The sequence below is a fragment of the Pholis gunnellus genome (genome assembly GCF_910591455.1).
Source record: "Pholis gunnellus genome assembly, chromosome: 7".
Classification (NCBI taxonomy): Eukaryota; Metazoa; Chordata; class Actinopteri; order Perciformes; family Pholidae; genus Pholis; species Pholis gunnellus.
Window position 1 is genome coordinate 24,809,079 of NC_136533.1, and position 22,993 is coordinate 24,832,071.

Sequence of the window (22,993 nt, forward strand, 5' to 3'; positions counted from 1 at the left end):
ATGTACACCTTTGTTACACAGTGGGCTAAATGATGGATGACATCTGTGTCAGAATGCCATGGCTTAGGCTAATGAAGACTGCAATAGAGATAAACAGATATAACTGATTGTAAACTTCTAATTATTCTTAAATAATGAATTACCTTTGCATCATGTCGGCTTCCTCCGGGATTCTCTTCCAGCCTGTTTCTCTCTTCACTAATTAAAATGCGTGATTTGTTCCCTCGAGTTTTGATGGTGTAGGTCGCTGGTTAAACGCAGGTCGTCAGCGTGGCCATGCTGTTGTCTACATACTGTACAACACAGCGCGCACACTGCTGAGCGCTGTCACACTCACACACATTAACGAGGAAACAGCACGTGTGCCTTCAAAATAAAAGCGCAATACTCATTTTGGAATTAGGCAATGTCTTTTCAGAAATAACTACATTTAAATCTGTGGTGGGCTGAATTTCACTCGGTTCTACATTTATTTTTGTTTAGGTGGATGTTTGCCTCATGTTCATCACTGAATGGAGGTTATCATCATCTCCCTTTTTAACAAAGGCTTGTTGGTGGGCAGCCACCAACAAACACATGACAAAGAAAACCAAACCAGTTTTACATTCCTGTAGAGCATCTTTTAAATGTTCATCATAAGGAAAGTAAACAGCAGCAACAGAAACAATTCTCTGACCAGATAATATGGCCGACATCTTCACATTCAAAACTCAACATGAGGAAAACATTGTCCATCAACTCTGACTGTGTTTGAGCACCAAGCATCATGATGTGAACACAGAGTCCTCCTCCTCTGGTCCACCAGAGTCCTGCTCTCTGTCCTGACCCGTCAAGTGCAGCTTGATCCTGGACCACGATGGATCCAGGTCTCTGTGAAGATGTGGGCTCAACAGTCACCGACCTCCCGCTGCTTTCATCCATCTTATTTTTCAGCGACTGAACATCAGAGAGCCAGGAGCATGCTGGGTAGAGGAGTAGCCTCAGGTCCTAGCTGGGTTAGCTTAGCTTCCATCTTGGCTCCCTCTCCTCTGGGGCATACAGATGCCATCTGTATTTGAACAAATGTGGTGTGGTCATTTGTGGTGAGAATGTCTTGTTTGTATACCTGTAATACAAATGTTTTGTAGAATGGTGGCTGCAAGAGGTTTCATGTAAATGGAAACTATAACCATGGCATAGCTTGTGTCATGATGTATATTTAGATCATGCTGATATTTCCATCTTATTGATACCATTTCTTTTGATGCTGTTATTCCACAAAACACAGATATTTATAGCTTGATCTGGCAAGAGAGAAATCATCATTGTTTGCAAGGCAGGGACTACTTCTATCCATTATGTCTGATAAAGCTCTTGTTACTTGTATCCAGAAGGTATTAACCCTCCGACATATTGTGAACATTATTGCAGTCTTGGAGTCAATTGGAGTTGGCAATGTTTTGTTGACTAAATAAAACCTTTGAATAAAAACATAATGTTGTGCCGTACAAAAGCCCTACATGATAGAGAACTTGATGTGCAGCTGGAGCCCCACTGCAGGCAGCTGGTGGCCTTTTTATGTCTCTGCCCCTCAGGGTCCACCACTGTCTCTCCATCATTGTTATGGATATCTGAAAGGTATGAATACCACAGGGTCGTATTTCTGGGAATTGTATTGATTTTTCACCAATTTGTATTATTTGACACATTGATCATTATTTTTTAATTGTATTAGAAGTTATGTTTAAATGTGGTGTTTTAAGTAGTGCAGTATTTTAAGCTCACTGTTAGTTGCTAAAATGTAGCCTTCCACATATGTTCTCAGTCAGGACAGAGATACTATAGGAATATTATAGGAATATTATGCAGGGCTTAAGATGATCAACTGTGGATCAGCTAATGTTCCTATTTTTTATGATTGAATAGGCATACTTTTGATAATCTGCCTGATGTTCCCTGAAGGAGAGGAATGAAGTGCAACACTATCCTTCACAATGACGCTCGGCCACCCTGACAGAAGAGGACAGAGCTATGGTAGTGGTCCCTCTTCCCCAGTCACTGTATAAAATAATCAGTTCATTTCCTTCCCTTTCAGTCAGTTCACTCGCAGGTCTGTATTCAGGGGTACGGTGCACGCCTCCCAAAAAACTGATGATTTCCCTGATGTAAATGTGTGGCTTTTGGAGATCAAAAATTAGATAACGATAGCTTTTCAACCAAATCATTGGGCAGTAATACAAAGAAATCTGGTTAAATGTTGCAATCAATCATTCACACAACAATCTGATATCCCATGCTATGTGTGGCACATCGACTGAGAGGGAAACCAAACTGTCAAAACTGGAATATGATATAGTTTTACTTTTTAAATTTGTGAGAGGAAGTCATGTGTCGTCTATCCTCCAGCTTGACAATTCACCCTCAAAGCTTCTGGTAGTGCTGAGTGTGTGCATGTCAGGGATTCGTGTGTTTAAGGGAAGCATCTCCGACAAACAGAACCATTCAGCTTAATCTTCAATGGGATCCAGAGACATCAAGAGGAAGACAAGAAGTCCAAGAAAATGTCAATTAGTTTCATTCACTATTTTCATTTATACAGCAAGATATTAATAATAATAATAATAATAATAATAATAATACAGCCTGAATTGAAAACCTGATTACTCCAAAACCCAAACTGTCATCTAAACATCACTGAACTTCAAATCATAGAAAACAGAACATACCAACATTACTGACATTGATATACTAATGACTGCAGTTACCTTATTGTTGTTTGCATGACAGTCACACTGCAGTTTACATGTTCTCTCTGTGATTGCCTGTTTCCATCTGCTGTCCAAAGATAAAACATATTATATAAGTATGAATATGAGTGAATAAATGTGAGATGTGAATCAGAGAAGATTTCACTCATAAAAAGTATTTATCGTGCTCTCTGCATTCAGTGTAGACAGTGACGTAACAAATATTCACTTCTATCACATTCACTTCTCGCTGAATGCAGCATGTGTGCGTGTATAGCATCAGTCAAAAGTTTGGAGATATCTTATTTAATGTTGTTTTGTTTTTTTCAAATGTTCTACATTGTAGATTAACGCTGAAGACATAAACTATTAAATAACACATTTGGAACCATGTAGTAAGCAACAGAAAAATGACGTCACTTTGCCTTGATGACAGCTTCGCACACACTCGACATTATCTTAACCAGGTTCATGAGATTGTCCCCTGGAATGTTTTCCATCAGTCTTGAAGGTGTTCCTTTCTATGCTGAGCACTTTCTTTCTCTTTGCATCCCAAACCATCTCAACTGGCTTCAGGTTGGCTGCTTGTGGAGGCCAAGTCATCCGATGCAGCACTCCATCACTCTCGTCAGCAAAGCACCATCACACCTGCCCTCCATGCCTCGTGGTGGGAACCACACATGCAGCTCCATCCGTTCATCTTTTCTGCGTCTTACAAAGACATGGAGTTTGGATCCAAAAATAATAGAATTATGACTCATTAGACCAAAGAATATCAATTCTTTGTGTTTCTTGGCCAAAATGATTCTCTTCTTGTTGTTGTCAGCAATTCGACCAGGAAGACCTGAGTCACACCGTCGCCCCCACGTTGAGATGTGTCTGTAACGTGACCCCTGTGAAGCATTTATGTGGCTCTGATCTGAGGCTAATTGGTGATTTCTGGGGCTGTTAAGTGTAAAGGACATATCCTTTGCAGCAGAGGCAAATTTCATCATAATGTTTGATGTTTTTTTAGCGACTGCACTTAAACATACATTGAAAGTTCTTGAAATGTTGCAGATGAACTGACCTTCATGTCTTAAAGTGATGATGGGCTGTCTTTAGATGAACAGTTCTTGCCATAATCTGGATCACTGCAGTGGTCAAATAGGGCTACTCACTGTATACCTACACTATCTCGGCACACAATAACTGATGGTCTCAAAGGCATTAAGAAGTAAAGAAATTCCACAAATTCACTTATGACAAGACACACGTGTTGATTGAAAATGATACCAGGTGACTATTCATGGAGCTGGTTAAGATAATGCCAAGAGTGTGCAAAGCTGTAGTCCAGGCGAACGCTGGTTACATCGAAGAATCTTGAAGATAAAACATACAGTGTTTCGGTTCGTTTAACGCTTTTTGATTTACTACTTGATTCCGTATGTGTTATGTCATAGTTCTTTAGTATTAATCTGCAATGTAAAGAAATAATAAACCAAAGAAAAACCATTGAATGAGAAGGTGTGTTCATACTGTATACAAACTAAACATCTCTGTCATTTGCTGTCATCATTAGATGTCAGGTGACTGCTGGCATCACCTGCTGGCTACAAGCTGAAAGACGCAGCCTTCCTGTGTGATGTAGAGATGCATGTCATCATGCGTTTGAAAATACTACTTTAACACAATCATTTGAAATGCTATGCAAACTGTAGTTACTCTTTAGACACCTTGTATGATACTGTATTTGCATTGTTAGCATATTTAAAGGAGAAAATGTGTTTTTATATTATAACATATTGTCACTTTTAAATAAAAATCTAGAAAGTCATGCACTAGTTTAGTCATTAGGTTGCTTGTGAGCCCAGCCTCTGAAGCATCTGTAGGCTGTCATCATTGGATGGAAGGTAACTGCTTCCATCTAGTGGCTAGAGGCTGAAAGCAGCCTTCCACAAATCAGATATGATCAGGGAAGAAAGAGACCAGAGAAACCAAAAGCTTTAAAAGTGCAAGAGTATGAACCATTTATTAAGGCTTAATGGATCGATAAAATGCCATTCATACAGTGGAAGAAAGGATAATATAATATATGATAGCATAATTCAGAAATATTGGAATAAATGAAAATGAAAAATTAAATAAACTAATTATAACTGACATCCATAAGATAAAATCATCCAGGAGAAATTCATGTTTCTATTATTTGGACCATTGAAGACATCATTTAATAACATTTTCAAATTGTACATTTTCTCTCAAACTTTGTTGATGAATGAAGAACACATTTAAAGTTATGCATTCAACACTCAATGTGAAAAAAAACACCACTACATTTGCAAGCGCTTGGGGGAATTGCTGGAAACAACAAACAATGGAGGAGAGAGTAACTCACAAGAGGGAGAAAAGAGAAAAACCAAGAGGGAGACATGGAAGATCCAGAAAGGTATGTCCAAAATGTTAAATATCTGGCAAGACATGTATCCAGAACGGTAAGTGACCGGAGAGTTCAGATGGATGGAAGTATCCACAAGAATAGGTTCTAACTCACACAGGCTCCGTCCTCTACTAGACGTTATGGGTAATACTCCATTCCAATCACGAGCATGCATTCACACACTGAAAGGTTGTATTACCATAGCCGTTGAGTCTGTATCATAGTTGGAAAAGTGTCTAATGGCGCAGTCGTTTGAACAGAGTGCTCAGAGGAATACAGGAGGAGTTGATGGGACACTGATCTGTTGATGGCTCGCACTAAAGGACAGTCTACAGAAGGATTGACACGTACCATCATCTGGATATTTCACTAGTTCATTTGGTTAACATTGGCAGGCGAGACTAGAGAAATGTACTGACGTGCAGACAGAATAATTAAGGTGTTGAAACCACAGATTTTGTTGTAGCCTGTCGTCAATCAGGGGCATATCAAAACATTAACAGATATTACCCATAATGGTTTACATATGCACATCATTAATCCATAAGGCAAAGGCATTAGCTGTGTTTTCAGATTGTAAGCAACTCTATGTTGTAGCAAGCGAGGGAATGTTCACATAAACATGGCAAGATAAGTCTCCTGAGATGAGGTGAAACACAGACGCTGGACCTCTCTGTTGAACTGTGTAAGAAGACATATCAGTGAGTTTCAACAATAATCAAACAACTTAAACAATCTGTAAGCAATTCTATCATATTACCATAATAAACATTCCGAATCAATTGTCAATTGAATTGATTCCTTTATCAAGTAAAAATAAAAGAAAGCACTAGCTGTTTTCTTAGATAGCAAGCTGAATCTAACAGCGAGGCCGTGGCTCAGTGGTGAGCAGGTCCTTCAATCAGAGGATCGGCGGTTCGATCCCCGGCTCCACTAGTCGCATGTCGATATTTCCTTGAACACGCTCCTGTAGCTGTGCCTACGGTGTAGAAATGTGATAGAATCTGAATTGTAAGTCGCTTTGGATAAAAGCGTCTGCTAAATGACTGTAATGTAATGTAACAATAAACAAAGGTATGACACAGAAATGTCACTTTCAAAGTCCTGCTCATCTGAAGGAGGAAAACAGTCGGGCATTGGAAACAAGTCAGATGTTGCAGGTTCGGCCTTTTTTGGCTAACGGCATGTCTAGGGCCCATTTAACTGAACTAAGTGTATTCATATCACATGTTATTCACTGTTTGGTTCAATGGTTTTACAAATCGTTTCTTTAATATGATGGTTGCTGGTTTTTGGTTCTATGTTATTTGGTTGCCATGGTTTCTCATATGATAGAAATACAATTATTATTGCACAGAAGAACAGAAAACACGTTTAACCTCTGAGGCCACACCACCCCGGGCCGCGGAATGGGTGCCATGCTGATGGAGATCTGCCTTCCATCGCCGTTACTTAGGTGCTCGATGCGTTGTTAGCAAACAATACATTTTCTACAAAATACAAAAGAAAACCTGTGCACTCTCTTGTGTCCTGAATTAATAAAATAACATACCATCATTTCTTTGCTTTGTTTCTACTGACCGTTACTTTAAGTCATAAAATCCTGAGATCTATGAATGATGCTATTCAGTTTATTCTGATAAATGCCTGCTGTGATATATCGTATTGTAATTCCTAAAACAATAACCTAATAAAATACAAATATTTATTGTTGCAGTTCTTTTACATTCCCTAATGTCAACTAACAACTAATTTGAATACAGTGATATTCATATTATTTACTGTAGAGGCCTACGTCATCTTGAGAGTTTGATATAGTATAAAATGTTAAACGTTAAAACTGGGGGGCCCAATACGTGGATCGCGGAGGCAGTGCCGGTAGATCGCATGCCATTCAAAAACAATGTGATGTCCTCATGGCATTTACCACTTGATTGACGTACAGTGCAGCCAGTCTGAGATCACGTCTTTTCTAACACACTGGTCACCACGTATGCGCGATCAACCGCGCGAGCTACTGCAAAACTCCGGTGAGCTAATTAGTTAGCCTTCCAATGTATTTCTACTAAAGAAGCTAAAGCTGCAGCGCCATGATTTGGGGAACTTCCAAAACCTCGCGCCAGAGCTGGAGACGCAACGGAAGGCGTGTGCGCAACTTGACAGTGCGCGCTACACAGAGCAGATTGACAAGTGTCTGTCAGAGTTTGGCAAACGCTTTCAAGACTTTGCTTTACTCGAGCCAGTCGCTACATTTATGTGCTGCACATTTCAGAAAGATATTGAGGTTGATTCACGCACATCAAAAATTGCAACGCTGTTTCACCTGAACTCGTCTGGAGTGGAGGATGAGATTCTGACACTAGGCTGACATTCAGCGGAAGTCCAGGGCTCATGGACGGTTTTACATCCCAAACATGAGGAAATGTGCCACCTTCCTGTCTGCATTATTCAGCTCTACTTATTTATGTGAGTCAGCCTTTTCCCACATGAAGAATATTAAGTCCAAATATCGTTCCACCATGACTGATGATCATAGAAGTCTGCTTGAGGCTGGTGACCAGCAGCTACTGTCTGGAATATGCAACCCTGGTTGATTCCATTCAGTACATCAGAGTAAGGTGATGACCAAACATGTACATTGTATTGTGCCATAAGGGTGATGAATAGATATTTAGCATTTTTAATGTAGGTAGATCATTTTGACTTGGTCATTTTAAAAGTAGCCTGCAAGCCGAAAAAGTGTGGGCACCCCTGCTCTAAAACATTTATACTAATTGTATTTTATTTTTTATTTATTTGATAAGGGACAGTGCACATAAATCAAAAACATTGCTGCAAATGGGCCAGTTATATTTTTCATCTGTAGTCTCAAGAGTCAGATTTGACAAAGTAAACCTAAAAACAGAATATTAGAATACATTTACAAGGTTATACAATATTGACCCTTTACAATGTGTGCACAAACAATGAAAGAAGTGAGAATATTAATGTAAGTAGAACTATCATTCAGGAGACTCTTATACTACATTGTCAAGTAAGACAACACAGAGGCTCTTAAATGTAACACACAAAGCAAAATAAAATGAGGGATAACTACGTTAAAATAGAAACATGGACTAAAGACAAAATGATGCTGCATTGTACACTAAAAAACATTCATGTCAGAAAATTGTAATTTTAGAGGTAATCTTGATGGTACATCAATATTTTGATGACCAGTTGAAAGGGATTATTAGTGTACTACTAGAAGAGAGCGCGTGGCAATTGTCTGGACCGTTCTGTACATCATTTTTGTAAACTACCAGATGAGGCCCAACACTTTCCCTCTGCAGGGGTAGCCAATGTTTGCAATCATTTGATATCATAAGTGAGGGATATTTCTGAGCTGGAAAGAGTAAGCCGAAGAAATCGCTTACTTAGTCGCAGCATCCGCTGCAGCATTTCCTGTTGAAATGGGATCAGAAGCGTTAGTGTGACATTACTAGGGTCAACAATCTGACCCACATAATGATCTCAGATCGGTCCTTATTCATTTCCGGGTTTTTTTTCTAATGGGTTGTCGTATGTTGATGACGTCGAGGTAATGGCCGCTCTCGCTGTGGCGTGAGGACTGTAATATTTTCTCCACCATAGCTGTTAAATTAACCCGTAAAATATTTATTGTACGCTGTAAAAAAACAATATCAGCAGGAGAGGGCAGTTCTTAACGCAGCAGCGCTGTCTTTGAAGAGCTCCGGGTCGGCAAGGTGAATGAATAAATGTGTGGTTGTTAGCAGCTAGCAGAGTGTAGCTGCGCGTTTAGCTTATAGTTAGCTACAGGGATGGATGCATTCTTTATTGAAAGACAGACGAGTGCGCTGCAATGACCGATCATTGTTCAAGTGGCGGTGTCCGGTTCGTTTTGCACCAAGGATTAGCGGGTTAGCTGTTTATATTCTTCTAGGACGATGTGCTGCTCGGTGTGGACAGTGTGCTCGGTGGTTAGCAAGCTCTCCGCGTTGACGTTGAAGTTATGGGCCTTGTTGCGACCCAGTTATTAGAAGTGTAATACCAGTCATTGTACGGCGCAGCTGAACTTCAGTATTTACAAACTTGGACATGTTGTGTCTGCATGTGCACGTTAGTAGGTAACGTGCACTTTCTCATGGAACCATGGAACCCTTACGAGACATTTGCAGTAACGTTTTATGAGGTTTTTAGCTCCTGCCATTTGCAGATAACGTTAACGATAGTTGTTAGCTAGCTTGCTATTGCTAAGATGTTCCTTTGCTGTTAAATTAGCAGCACTGGAATCTAACTTTCATTAAGAAACGGCTGTTGTCGATTTTACCTATATTATTATGGCTTACTGTCACATGAGAGGTTTTTAAAATGAACGTTATTGTCCTCTCAATTGATATGACGTTAGCCAGTTTGTTAGCAAGCTGGCTAGTTTTATTTGCTCAGGCAAATTCCAAAGCACACAAATACAAACCGTTAGTTTGCTTTCGTACACTGCTGTGTTATTTAGTCCAATATTTGAGTCTACTTTATTATGTAGAGTCTCACATGTACCAAACCCAATTTGAAGGTATGGCAATTATTTGCTCATTTGTGTAAGATACATACGATATTAAGTATCTGTAAATACTCGCATTATACATTCTGTTCATTCTGTCAGTATTTTTCCATCAACAAGTATGTATTATGTATACTCAGATTTTCTTTGGTTACATGATTTGTGTTTTGATAACTTTATTGGTTAGTTAATGATCTGAAATCCTATTCTACCTTGTATGTGACCTATGATATGGAGTATGGAATAATGTATTTTGATAATAGAAAAGTTTACTATCAAGAGTGTGGGCGCAGTTAGGATATTACATGTTTATTGTTTTTTTTACAGACTGCGGTTGTTCTGTTTACACCAGAATATTCCCTGATGGATACTCCTGAAAGCCCTACCCAGTCCCCTCAGTCTCCTGAGGAGGAGGAGAAGGGCCTTTCTGACAGTGAGCTGCTGGATTCTCCTGATGAAGAGGAGGACGGGCTCATCTCTGACAGTGAGATAGTCCATGAAGAGGAGAATGGGGGGCTTGTCGAGGAGGAGGAGGAGGAGGAGGAGGAGGAGGAGGTGTTGGAGAGCCAAGGAAGAAATTCAGAATTAGAGGAGGAGAGGGAAGAAGACGATGAGGTGGTCCCTGACTTTGTCTCTGACGCAGAGGATGAGGAGCTTGTAGCAGAAACAGAAAGGATGGGACAGGAGGATGGGACCATTGTGCTGATGGAGGGGGATGAAGATGGTCCACAGAAGGAAGGAGAGGAGCAAGAGGATGGAGTCATTGACACCCCACAGTCTCCAGACTCAGAACAGGGCAATAGCTTCACTCCTGAAGATGATGGAGAAGATGGGGAGGAAGGATACGGGGACTACAGAAAGAACAACTCTGCAGATCCTGAGACAGCTGAGGGGGATGATGAAGAGGAGGAAGACAAAAGCAAGGCTGAGGAGGAGGAAGGGATGCGAGCTGAGCAAGAGGAAAGGAGGAGAGCTGTCGTGGTGAGGCAGATGAAGGATGACCCAGCGTCTGTTTCCCGGGAGCTGGACGAGCATGAACTTGATTACGATGAGGAGGTCCCAGAGGAGCCCAGTATCCCTACACACGAGGAAGAGGAAGATGAGGAAGACACAAAAGTGGAGGGTGGGGAAGAGACTGTGGACAAAAGCAGCAGCAACAAGAAGAAGGAGAAGAAACCAATTCTCCCCCCATCTCCTAATGACAGTGAATTCAAGAGGTCAGGTGACTCCAAAGGGCCTGAGAGGATGCGCAGAGACTCCTTCAGAGACAAGAAGAAGGACGAGGATGATGGAGAGATTGATGAAGGAGAGATTGATGTAAGTGATCATAGTTTGGATTATATGTTGATTAGTGTGAGGTGAATGGGGGAAAAAGTGGCGTTCATATTCAGAAGTATCGGTCACTGTTCTCGCGTGTGGAATTCTTTTTTTTGTTTTGTTTAGTACAACATTTTAAAAACGATAAGCTTTTAAATGTATAGATTGCAGTTATGGCTTGACTATAGAGGTATTCAAATCCAGTCCAAAGTTGCAGCACTGCTCTCCTGCTCTGCAGCCTACGTTGTATTTCACTCTTACATTTAAGTGATAGGCACACTGTTGCAGGTGAGTCTGAATTCTGTCGTCCAGTCAGCGTTAGATCTCTCTTTCTCATTAGCAAAGCTTACAAAACATCCGGTAGCAGCTTCTGATTTGTAGCGGGCGCTGACCGTCTTAACCTTGTGAACTTTATAGTTTTGATATTTGGTATTTGGATTACCTTGTGAAATACAGGTGTGACAAAGTCAGTGGGCTACCCCTATTTTAGTGTGCCAGATACATATTTAATCACCACTGTATCCTGCTGTTATTTTGATATAAGTATTGGATCAGACCTTGTATCAGCAAATACTCATTATAAAATGACAGGTATTGGGATTTGATCCATACTGAACTTCATTTACAAACAGGTGCAGTTATATTTTGGCCAATACTTCATTCACAGTACATCCAATACTTTGAATTATAATTGACAAATGACCATCAGCCAGTGGCTGACTGTAGGTCAACTAATATCAATCTCTCTCACACATAATGCACTCTTGCACACACAGATGGAGAGAGAGAGAGCCTCCTCCACTTTGTAAGTGTCAGTAGCCCATCACCTTCCCCACAGTCACTCCGTCAGTATGAGAAACAGATCTCAGTCAGACATACAGCCCCTGGCTCGTTGTGTCAGAGTAAAAAACTCTGCTGCCGTTGTGTCTTAGCTCACGGAGCATCCCGCTTCTGAGGTCAGGCTTGAGCAATAAGACATATAGTCAAGAAATATGTGAACCGTATGTTTTCCTAAATATTGGTATTGTCGCTCTTTACAGAGGAACAGTATTTTCAAAAAAGGAGCTTTTTCTTTAACTTTGATAAAAACAAGACTCTTGTGGCAAGTGTGTCTTGTGGCAGCTTGCTAGTAAAACACGTTTGTAAGTAACTTCTTGCAATCTCAAATGATTAGAATCTGCCAAAACTGTACTTGGAAACGACCGCCTGCACGATTGGATTGCACACTCAAATCAGATTCTGCTCTTCTCCGATGTTGACTAGTAGACTGAGTAGAGCTATGAATTAGCTTTGTGTGCCATCACATCTTTTGTTGTCAATATGCTTCCATCTTTATTTCACCTGTGATGTTGTGTGACAGCGCAGTGTCACATACTGGTTATGGTTCCTGATTCAAAGAAACAGGCTGTTCCACTGTTTCATTTCTGAAAATGTCTTTGCTCATCCGTTTTATGTCGGATATAATGAATAGTGCTAAATGCACTGCAACCCTGCAACAGATTGTTGTTAATAACTTCTTTTTTAGTGTGATATCATGTTAGGATACAATGAGGTGCTCTAAGATGTCATGATTTCCCTTTTGAATGTGTGGGCAGGACGATGACCTGGAGGAGGGGGAGGTCAAAGATCCCTCAGACAGAAAGATCCGACCACGTCCCATCTGCAGGTTCTTCATCAAAGGTAGGTGGTGAAGAGCAGCTCTCACCCCAGCAAGGCTGATATTATCTGCCTCTTTTAGCTTATGACAAATGTATTGTTATATTTGTTTATGTAACAACAACTTGCACATAATTAGTGCAGCCATTACGATTGTTCACCAGAGTGCACTGAGTGGTTTATATTTCAACAGTGAAATGTCTTGCATAACACAATATGTGTGTGTGTGTATATGTGTGTGTGCAGTGCTGTGAAAAAGTATTTGCCCCTTCCTGATTTTTCACACTTAAATGTTTCAGATTATCAAACAAATTTTAATATTAGACATAGATAAATGATGATTTCATTTCTTAAGGGGGAAAAGCTATCCAAACCTACCTGGCCCTTTGTGAAACAGTAAACCTAATTGGTTGTGCCACCCTTGGCGGCAACAACTGCAATCAAGCGTTTGCGATAACTGGCAGTGAGTCTTTCACATCGCTGTGGAGGAGTTCTGGCCCACTCTTCTTTGCAGAATTGTTTTAATTCAGCCACATTGGATGGTTTTCGAGCAGAAACGGCTTGTTTAAGGTCATGCCACAGCATCTCAATCGGATTTAAGTCCGGACTTTGACTAGGCCACTCCAAAACCTTCATTGTGCTTTTGTTGAGCCATTCAGAGGTGGACTTGCTGGTGTGTTTCGGATCATTGTCCTGCTTCAGAACCCAAGTGCGCTTTATAGCTTGAGGTAACGAACTGATGGCCGGACATTCTCCTTCAGGATTTTCTGGTAGAGAGCAGAATTCATGGTTCCATCAATTATGGCAAGAAGTCCAGGTCCTGAAGCTGCAAAGCAGCTCCAGACCATCACACTACCACCACCATGTTTGACTGCTGGTATGATGTTGTTTCTTATGAAATGTAACGGGACGCACACCTTCCAAAATGTTCAACTTTTGCCCCGTCAGTCCACAGCAGTGGCAGGCCGTGCATTTTATACCTGGGCCTTCACTGCTGAAATACCACCTTATAACCACATGATGGCGCCACAGCTATAAATAACCTATATTTCTGCTTAGTCCGTGTTGTGGAAGTCCCAGATATCCCGGGAAAGTAAACGCCGTCATGTCTGGTTCATAACATAGTCCGGAGGAGCTCCGTGGATTGTATTGCGCTGTATTCACTGCGTCTAGCAAGCCACACGTCGGCTGTTTACTACAGTATGAACACAAAATAAACTGATTTGGCTGTGATTTAACTGCAATAAATGGACAAAAAGGGACTCCGAAATAACTATGTAATGATGCCGATTTGTAAAAAGTCTGAATTCATGTTTAGTTAGTTCTCTCCGCAAGGTTCACACACAAACACACACGTTTTGGCGTCACTCCAGTCTCATCGCGTCTGTGCATAGACTTTGTATGTAATCTACTCGCGCCGCGTTTGGTGTGAACGCACCTTTAGAAATGGCTTTGCAACCCTTTCCAGACTGATACATGTCAATTACTTTGTTTCTCATCTGTTCTTGAATTTCTTTAGATCGCGGCATGATGTGTTGCTTTTTGAGATCTTTAAGCCTACTTCACTTTGTCAGACAGGTTCTATTGAAGTGATTTCTTGATTCAACAGGTCTGGCAGTAATCAGATCTGGATGTGGCTCGTGAAAGTGAACTCAGCTTTCCAAAAAATGCTGTTAATCACAGGTCATTCATGATTTATCAAGGGGGGGGCAATTACTGTTTCACATAGGGCCAGGTAGGTTTGGATAGCTTTTTTCCCTTAATAAATGAAATCATCATTTAAAACCTGCATTTTGTATTTACTCTGGTTATCTTTGTTTAATATTAAAATTAGTTTGATGATCTGAAACATTTAAGTGTGACAAATATGCAAAACAATAAGAAACCAGGAAGGGGGCAAATACTTGTTCACAGCACTGTAAATGTATGTGTATGTGTATATACAGTACTAACATTCATGTCCGTATTGGTCCAATAGCTTTTTCACTGCTGGTAATTAGTACCAAGATTTATACAAGATGGTATGTTGATATCATTTAGGATATCTCGTTTGCAATTTTAAAAGCAGTAATGAAAATGTCTTCCTCTCATTTTGTGTTAACCCAAGAAAGTAAGACAAATAATACATTTTTGTTATTCTCTCTTGGTAACTGTGCCTGCGTCATCAACTGCCTGCAAATCATTTTTAAACCACACTGTAACATTTCTTCTTCTCCAGGAAATTGCACTTGGGGTATGAACTGTAGGTTCATCCACCCCGGAGTCAATGACAAAGGGAACTATTCCCTCATAAGTAAGCCGGACCCCTTCTCACCTAATGGAGCGCCTCCTGGAGGACCTCACCCACTCATACCCAATAATCCCTGGGTAGGTGTATAATACTGTCACAGTGTTACAGTACATGAGTCTAGATAAAAAAAACAAAAGGAGCTGAATCTACTCAGTCTGCAATTCTACTGATGGTATCACTGGACCTCTGCATCTCTCTGAGCATGTGTGTAATATAGGGAATCTAGTGAATTCATTTGTTGCTGTTTTAGGCTGGACCTGCAGTGGAGGAGCTCCCTCCACCACCTCCTCCAGTGGAGCCTCCTGTAGAGAGTGCCTGGGAGCGAGGTCTAAGGCATGCCAAAGAGGTAAACGCTTCCACTGCTTCTCACGGAAACCAAAATGAGCCTGTGCCAAATTGAACAGCTGTCATGCTGCTGTGAGTGTGTAAACGAACTATGACTGTAAACCTGTGTTTGACACTCCAGACACAATTGCAATGCAAAAAACTACCCTTTACTGTCACCTGTTTGGAAAGCTAAGATATTCCCTGAAGCCTATTGAAGCCAAATGGGTTTTGATCTTTACCTTGTCACAGAAGGTTTTCATGTAGAAGATGGGACCAGCATTACACAACATGTAGAGCAGGGGTGGCCAACCCGCGGCTCCCGAGCCGCATGCGGCTCTTTGCCCGGTTTCATGCGGCTCTTACGTTCATATCGAAGTTTGTATTTGTGTTTTTTTAATTTTTGTTTCGCTTGAGTTAAATACGGTATTTTCGTCAAACGCGCATGTGCGGCCACAGATTACGTTCCTCGTCGACCCATTTAACGCCGAGACGGACTGTTTGAAAGCCCCGCTAGTCACAGATGAGGCTGCGGCTGAGTTGGAGATGATCGATCTTTGTGAGGAGGACCAACTCAAACCTGCTTTAAGGGAAGGGACCATTGAGTTCTGGAAAAGTGTGCCAATGAAAAAATACCCCAATGTCAAACGGGCTGTGCTTAAGATACTGTCAATGTTTGGGTCAACATACGTCTGCGAGTCTGTGTTTTCTACCCTGAAACACGTGAAATCAAAGCATCGATCTGTTCTGACTGACACCCATGTGAAAGAATTGCTTCGAGTGGCAACAACGGAATACAAGCCAGATTTGAAGAGGATTGTTCAAGGCAAGGAATGCCAGAAGTCCCACTAAGTAACATGCATAGTAAAAGAAAAACACTATTGTAAATTATTATATTTTTGTTTGTGGACTTGGTTGAACTGAGAGTTTGTCTGTGTGAGACAATGCACACAATGTTCATTGTTGAAAATGACTGGCCTGTGGTCTTAGGTGTGTGTGTGTGTGTGTGTGTGTGTGTGTGTGTGTGTGTGTGTGTGTGTGTGTGTGTGTGGTAAAAAATGTGGCTCTTGGTCTCTGACTGGTTGGCCACCCCTGATGTAGAGCAACATAGCCATCAACGAGAACAGCAGCCATAGACCTGTTACCTATCTTCACATCAATGTAGAACTTGCAGACGTAAGCAAACTTCCCGTTTACCGTCATTCATAGCGGTGGTTTCATCAAGTTGTTGCGTGTCCCATAGGTGCTGAAGAAGGCCACCATCCGTAAGGAGCAGGAGCCGGACTTTGAGGAGAAGCGTTTCAATGTGACCATCGGAGAGGACGACAGAGAGTTTGACAAAGAGAATGACTTCCTCCGAGAACGCAGCTACCGCATCATCAGAGAGTAATACCACATTGTTTTTTAGTAAATGCAAAGCTTTTTTCTCTGTTACCTTTAGTTGATTTTAGTAAAGCTTGGTGAGATGACAGACGCACTACAGAATCATTCTCACAGGAATAATCTCTGATGCTCCCTGAAAGATTTGTATTATTTATTTTGTTATCAACTCTGTGCCTTTGTCAGTAGTTGTTTTTATATTGGATTATCCTCCTCATACTAGTCGCATCATCCCAGTATATCTGTAAATGCTGGTGTTCTTTAATTCAGTGAAATCTCCATTTAAGTATTCATAGTAAGGGCCATTTCTTTCCTACCCATAAGAAAAGATTTTACTTTCTAATGTTGCAGCAAAACACAAACGCATACTCACAATTAGTGTGTAGTAAATGTACCAAATATGATATGATTGATATTTCATTATTGATACTAATCTGTTTTCTTCTTTCAGTGACATAGACTTCAGAGATCCTGTTTATGGGTAAGTATAGACTACCATAGACAGCCTTCATACAACTCCTAACAAGTCCATAGTGTAGACCAGAGGTCACTTATCAGCGGACCCTGTCCCTTCTGGACAAGGACCTATAACTGACAGATTGTTGACAATTATTACATTTTGACAGAGCCTTTTTATTTTAACAAGCGTTAAACCTACCCACTGAAATCTGAACTGAGGACACAGAAAAAAAAGGATCTAAGCCGCTACGACAATATATATGGCACTGAATCAAAACGCAAGTTTAAGACATTATGATGTTCTGGACCTTTACTTGAAGAAATGTCCTCTAATTAGACCTCTTTGAATTGTATTATTATAACACCCCCTATTATTATTATTATTATTATTATTATTATTATTATTAATAATACTATTACTATTGTTACTATTATTATTATACCCCTGGTGTAGACAGATACAGATGTAACTTGAGTAGCACGAGGGTTGTCTTTTGTCGCAAGTACAATTTTGAGGTACTTTACTTTAGTATTTCAATGTTATGTAACTTTATAGTACTGTAGTCCACTGTATCTCATAGGGAAACATTGTATATACTTTTAACTTCACTATGTTTATTTGACAATATTAGTAGCTAGTTGGGCTACTTTGTAGATTCAGATTTTTAATTCAAAATATAAATTAACTATTAATCGATGACATTATTAAATTGTATATCAGAAAAATATTAAGTATATAACATAGTTAAAATGGGCTCAAGCTTTACCAGTTGCAAGTAAGTGACGAACACATTTAAATAATATAGGCCTACGGTAAAAGAAAGTGTTGAAGTGAGGGTGGTGTAGAGCTGACACGCCAAACTAGAGCCGGTCACTGCGCACCGATCTTGAGCCAGCCCACCCGTTGAGAAGTATTACGAAACTGTGGCGGGACAAAATAGACTTTGACGGGCAAAACAAACATGCCCTCTGTGCTGAATACACATGTAAGTAACTTTTATGAGGTATCGTACAATTGAAATGCGTTTCCCTCCACAGTGACCAATATGCTGATCCATACTATGACTATGAAATGGATGCCCTCTGGCGAGGTGGCCAGTATGAAAACTTCAGAGTGCAGTACACAGAAGCTCCGCTTCCTTACCACTTCACTGTGAGTATCCTCCACCGTCTGCTCACAATGTTCTCCCTAACGTTAAGGTTTTCATCGCCAAAGTGGCTTTTTCAACAGCACAAAGTAAAGCATAAGGTCCAAACAGGGAACAACAAATGAATGGTATAGTGCAGGGGCTGCCAACCCCTCCGGAGCCGCATGTGGCTCTTCGGCCCTTCTGTTGCGGCTCCCTGAGTCCTCCGTCCACACGGAGTTTAAGCATCGTTTTTGAGATGATCTCCGTCCAGACTTAAACGCCTGACAACTAATATCACGTGACTATTCACGTACACCGGGCATGCAGTGGGTGCCGGTCCTACTGGTTTCAAACCTCCTGGTTTCCTTCCGTGCGTGTGTTGTGTTCACGTAACAGCAGCAGCTGTTTTCTGTCTCTGTCGCCAGATTCGTCACACATTCACAAACATATTGCTGGAGATCTAAAAGCCACATCTCATATATATTGCGGGGATTATGATTGTATACGTGTAGCACTACATCACAGCCACGTATGAAGAAATACATTGAAGAAAATATATTTATGGAAAGATCGCATCAACCTGGATTCCAACTCTGTCGAGCAGAATAGTAAAATATTCAAAAGCGGCCACGCTACGCGATCCGCCACTTGCATCTTACATCGCTGTCGCCTTTCCCTGCAGATGGCTGATTATGATCTGCAGAGCCCCGCCCTCAGTAAACTATCAATGGATAAATCCAAAAACAGATAAGTCACGGAGGAAAATAGAGAGTTTAATTCTGCGTGGACGTATTAACTTGCTTTCACTGCGAACGATACTGGCTTACCTGTATGCTTGATATGTGGCGAGAAATTTGCAAACAACAAAAAATATAATGTTGAAAGATGCTTCCAGAACAAGCTAGGGCTGCACGATTATGGCCGAAATCATAATCACGATTATTTTTGCACAATATTGAGATCACGATTATTATTATTATTATTATTATTATTACTCGCAGGAGGGATCGGGGCGGAACAGCGCGATACAGAGAGCAGGGGAATTGTAAACGCGCGACCATGTAGTGACAGACGTGACATGCCGGCGTGTAAATAAATTAAACAAAATTAAGTCGTCCTTCAAGGGGGGCGGAATGAACAAGAACACTGCTTCCACTTCCATTGTTGTGCTACATTCTGGCAAATGTACAAATCTTTGCATCAGACTGGTCCTTATCACAGTGCATCTCGTAGAAGGAAAATATAAATAAAATAGTATCAACATTTTTTACCCAAAATTGTTGTTCTATAATTTCATAAATACAACAAACTATAGTTTTTGTATATATAATATATCTATATATAAAACTTTATAAACTGTGACATCAAATAGCTTTTGGGGCTCCAGACACATTTTATTTGGTGGAAAATAGAGCAAAATATCTCTTTGGATAGTAAAGGTTGCCGACCCCTGGTCTAGTGGATAGCACAAAGACATGAGGACAGTTATACAGACAGAAATAGTCCAAAATGAATTCACTATTTACTCCTGTTGGGAGTGACGCTAAAAACTACAATTTCCAGTTTTTTTTTTTTTTTGTTTCTAATTAGGAATGACACTATATATTTGTGAGTCATACGAATTGAATAGGAACAAAATAATTACCACGGACAAAAGTGTACATATCCCTCTGGACAGGAGCGTGAACGGGAGCGGGACCCTCGGGAGCGGCACCGGGACCGAGAGAGGGAGAGAGATCACCGGGAGAGGGAGCGCCGGCAGAGGGAGAGGGAGAGAGAGCGGGAGCGTGAGAAGGAGAGGATGAGGCGGAAAGAGGAGTGGGAGAGGGACCGGATGAAGCGGGACGAGAAGGAGAGGCCGAGGATGCGTCCCCCTCGAGAAGCCAGGGAGAAAAAAGACGAGGACAAACTGAAACCACGCTCTCCCCTCAGCCTGCCACCAAAGTGAGTGAACTTTCAGTTGGCTTTAGATTGATTGTTTTATTTTGCAAAAACATTTGTGGTCATGTCCTGCTACACCAGGAAGGAGTGAGGACAGTAAAACCCAGTCCTTGGGTCCTTTAGTTGTATTTGTCACAGTTATGTCTTTGTGATTATTGGGTGTAATGGACGCAGACGGGCATGCATCACTATTATAGCCCAGTCGACACTGGTATCACTGTTGGTTAGTCAACAATATGTCAGTGATGGCCAATGTGAATCGGATCCGTTAAATCCCTTTTATTTTAAGAATTGTGAACAAGATACATAAGCTACTAAGCACTAACATTTTACAGTTGAAACATCTTTTTGTCAAACTAATGTTGAACTATCAGCCTGGTTATTGGTCAAAGTCTGATCACTACCATATATGGTTTTGTCCGTCACAATGAAAACGTTTGTTCATTGTATAAATTATGTATTATATAATTATATAATTCTATTCTATTTTAGGTTAGAAAGGAAGTCTGCACACTACTTCTGGATATTTTGAAGAAGTTAACTTTGTTGACCTAGATTGTGTGTAGCCATCTGAAATCTGCTACAGAGATTCAATGATGATTGGTAGTGTGAGAGGTTGAAGAATAGAAGAAGGGAATGTGTGAAACCATTAGTGATTGTTTCCTTTTTTCCTTTGGATGTTTAAGCAGTTAGTACTACAAAGGTTGTCTGGCACGAGTAGTGTTACATGTTACAAGGTTGTTATTTGTCTTTGTTCGACGGGGTTGCACAGCAACATTTAGTTTGTAGTCCCAATTTGCTACATAGGAAAGAAAACAGACGAGAACAAAAACTATTATATGTGGAGGATGAATTTAGGAGTCTCAGAGCCTGAGGAAAGAAACTGTTCTGAAGTCTGCTGGTACGACAGCTTCTGTATCTCTTTCCAGACGGCAGCAGGGTGAACAGGTTGTTGCTGGGTGGGTTTTGTCTTTTAATATCCCTTTAGCTCTTCACAGGCTGCTCCTGTCACCAACATCACTGATGCTCAGTAGATGGTACCAATGATGTTCTGAGCGGTTCTAATCATCTACTTTAGAGCCTCCTGTCCTGGGACGTTGTTCTCTGAGCTCCACTCTGTAAGCGTGTTGGCTTCAGAGTTCACTTCATGTACAATATTTGGGAACATTACGATACCAGTGCTTATATATATATATATATATAGTATTAATTAATGTTCCCATACCCTGGGTTTCAATGAAGCGATGGAAAATTCGGTGAGTTCTTTCAGAAGAAGAAAGTTGTAAATGTTTGCTGTTAGAGTATCAGTTTTTTATTTCTGCACGTTTTTCTAAAGAATGGGTGTCTGTCTTCATATTGTATTGCTTTGTAGTCACTATTCTGCTTATTGCATCTGCATTGAGCCGACTATATGATGAAACGGCTGACCCCAATGACACGATGGAAAAGACCTTCTGTTGTACAGGAGTCTAGTGGTCTTCCTTGAGACAAATCCAATCTCCTGGCAAGTCAAAGATCCTCGTCTCAATGATGCTAAAACCATGAAAAATTGCAGTATTACCATAAATCAGCTGCGCCCATTTATTCGCAACATTGTCAGCAATGGTCTAAAATCTTCCAGAAATATTAAATGGATAGCCACAGTGTTGTTGACGTTTTGAAGTTGGATATCTTCACATACTGGAACCCAAACCTAGTTTTATTGTATGACTGCCACGGTTCCTAAACCAGGTTCCACAAAATGCAAATCATGCACCAACATTGTCTTGTTTATGTGCTCTTTTTAGAGACTTGGTTTTATATTTAGTGTTTGCTTTTCCCTGTCACAAAAGACATGAAAATTGGTAATTAGAAAATCTGCTTACTGCTAAAAGGTATTCTTCTCAATGTACCGGAAAAGTACTACAACTCGGTCCGGAAAAGTACTACAACTCGGTCTTTCAAGTCCTCTGTAAAGTCAATGGAAAACGCAGGAACCTTCCCTCCTTGTGATTTAGAATTGACTAATCTTAACACAGTCTACCAGATTATGACTGAAAACATATTCTTGGTTTCTGGTTATGAAATTGTGGAACTTCTTTTGTCAACAACTCCAAGCCAACACCCGTCTTTAGCTATTGTTCACTGATGAGTTACGTACAGAACTTAGGCAATATTACCCGCCAGAGGCGATGTAGAAATCCTTCCAGGTTGAACAACTCATTTCTGGGGGAATGCTTAGTCCTCTGAGGTCTACATGGTTGGACCTATCTGCACGTAGTACTTGGAAAATGTAGACATATTGAGCGTTATTTTTGTTACGTTACTGCAACACAGTATTGGAACATGACCTAATATTTTGTTTAATAGTATGGAGAAGTTCTGTATTTTCTCTTATTGTTACTTAGCAGTAATAATTGATATGCATACTAATTATATTAGTGCAACACCTGTGCCTTGCCAGAATAATGAATTCATCAAAAACTGGTCTTGTTGATTAAAAGAGTTAACCATAAATGTAAAGTATATTCCTAATTTCCCCTTTTCTCAGTTAATGCAAACTCAGTCAGTCACTTCCTTAGTGCAACAATCGGATCAACTCTTACACACTACTGTTGCTCTGAGTCTCTGGAACAGAAATACCGGCATGCGGAAAATATATCCACATTTTTATCAGTTTAGCTACCAATAGTGAATAATCGGTTTAGTTAAAAGATGTTGCCTTCCCACATGTGTAATTACATTTATTTTAAGACTATAAAAAGTTGTGAATTTGGAACGATTTGTATTTTACAATTAAAAACGGGTTAATGC

General features: G+C 40.5%; 1 protein-coding gene across 5 annotated transcripts in view; it reads left to right on the forward strand.

Moving 5' to 3' along the window:
* Positions 1–8,745: 8,745 nt before the first annotated feature.
* zc3h18 (zinc finger CCCH-type containing 18) overlaps positions 8,746–22,993 on the forward strand; it is a 37,890-nt gene continuing 23,642 nt past the window's right edge. For 4 of the 5 annotated variants that reach the window (XM_079162374.1, XM_079162376.1, XM_079162377.1 and 1 more), the window contains exons 1-9: positions 8,746–8,891; positions 10,031–11,020; positions 12,616–12,700; positions 14,895–15,043; positions 15,217–15,312; positions 16,534–16,676; positions 17,122–17,151; positions 18,168–18,282; positions 19,938–20,203. In XM_079162374.1, coding sequence (XP_079018500.1) covers positions 10,067–11,020; positions 12,616–12,700; positions 14,895–15,043; positions 15,217–15,312; positions 16,534–16,676; positions 17,122–17,151; positions 18,168–18,282; positions 19,938–20,203 — 1,838 coding nt within the window. In that variant the 5' untranslated portion in view covers positions 8,746–8,891; positions 10,031–10,066. The remainder of the gene's footprint in view (positions 8,892–10,030; positions 11,021–12,615; positions 12,701–14,894; positions 15,044–15,216; positions 15,313–16,533; positions 16,677–17,121; positions 17,152–18,167; positions 18,283–19,937; positions 20,204–22,993) is intronic. The other variant, XM_079162375.1, reaches the window with a different exon arrangement.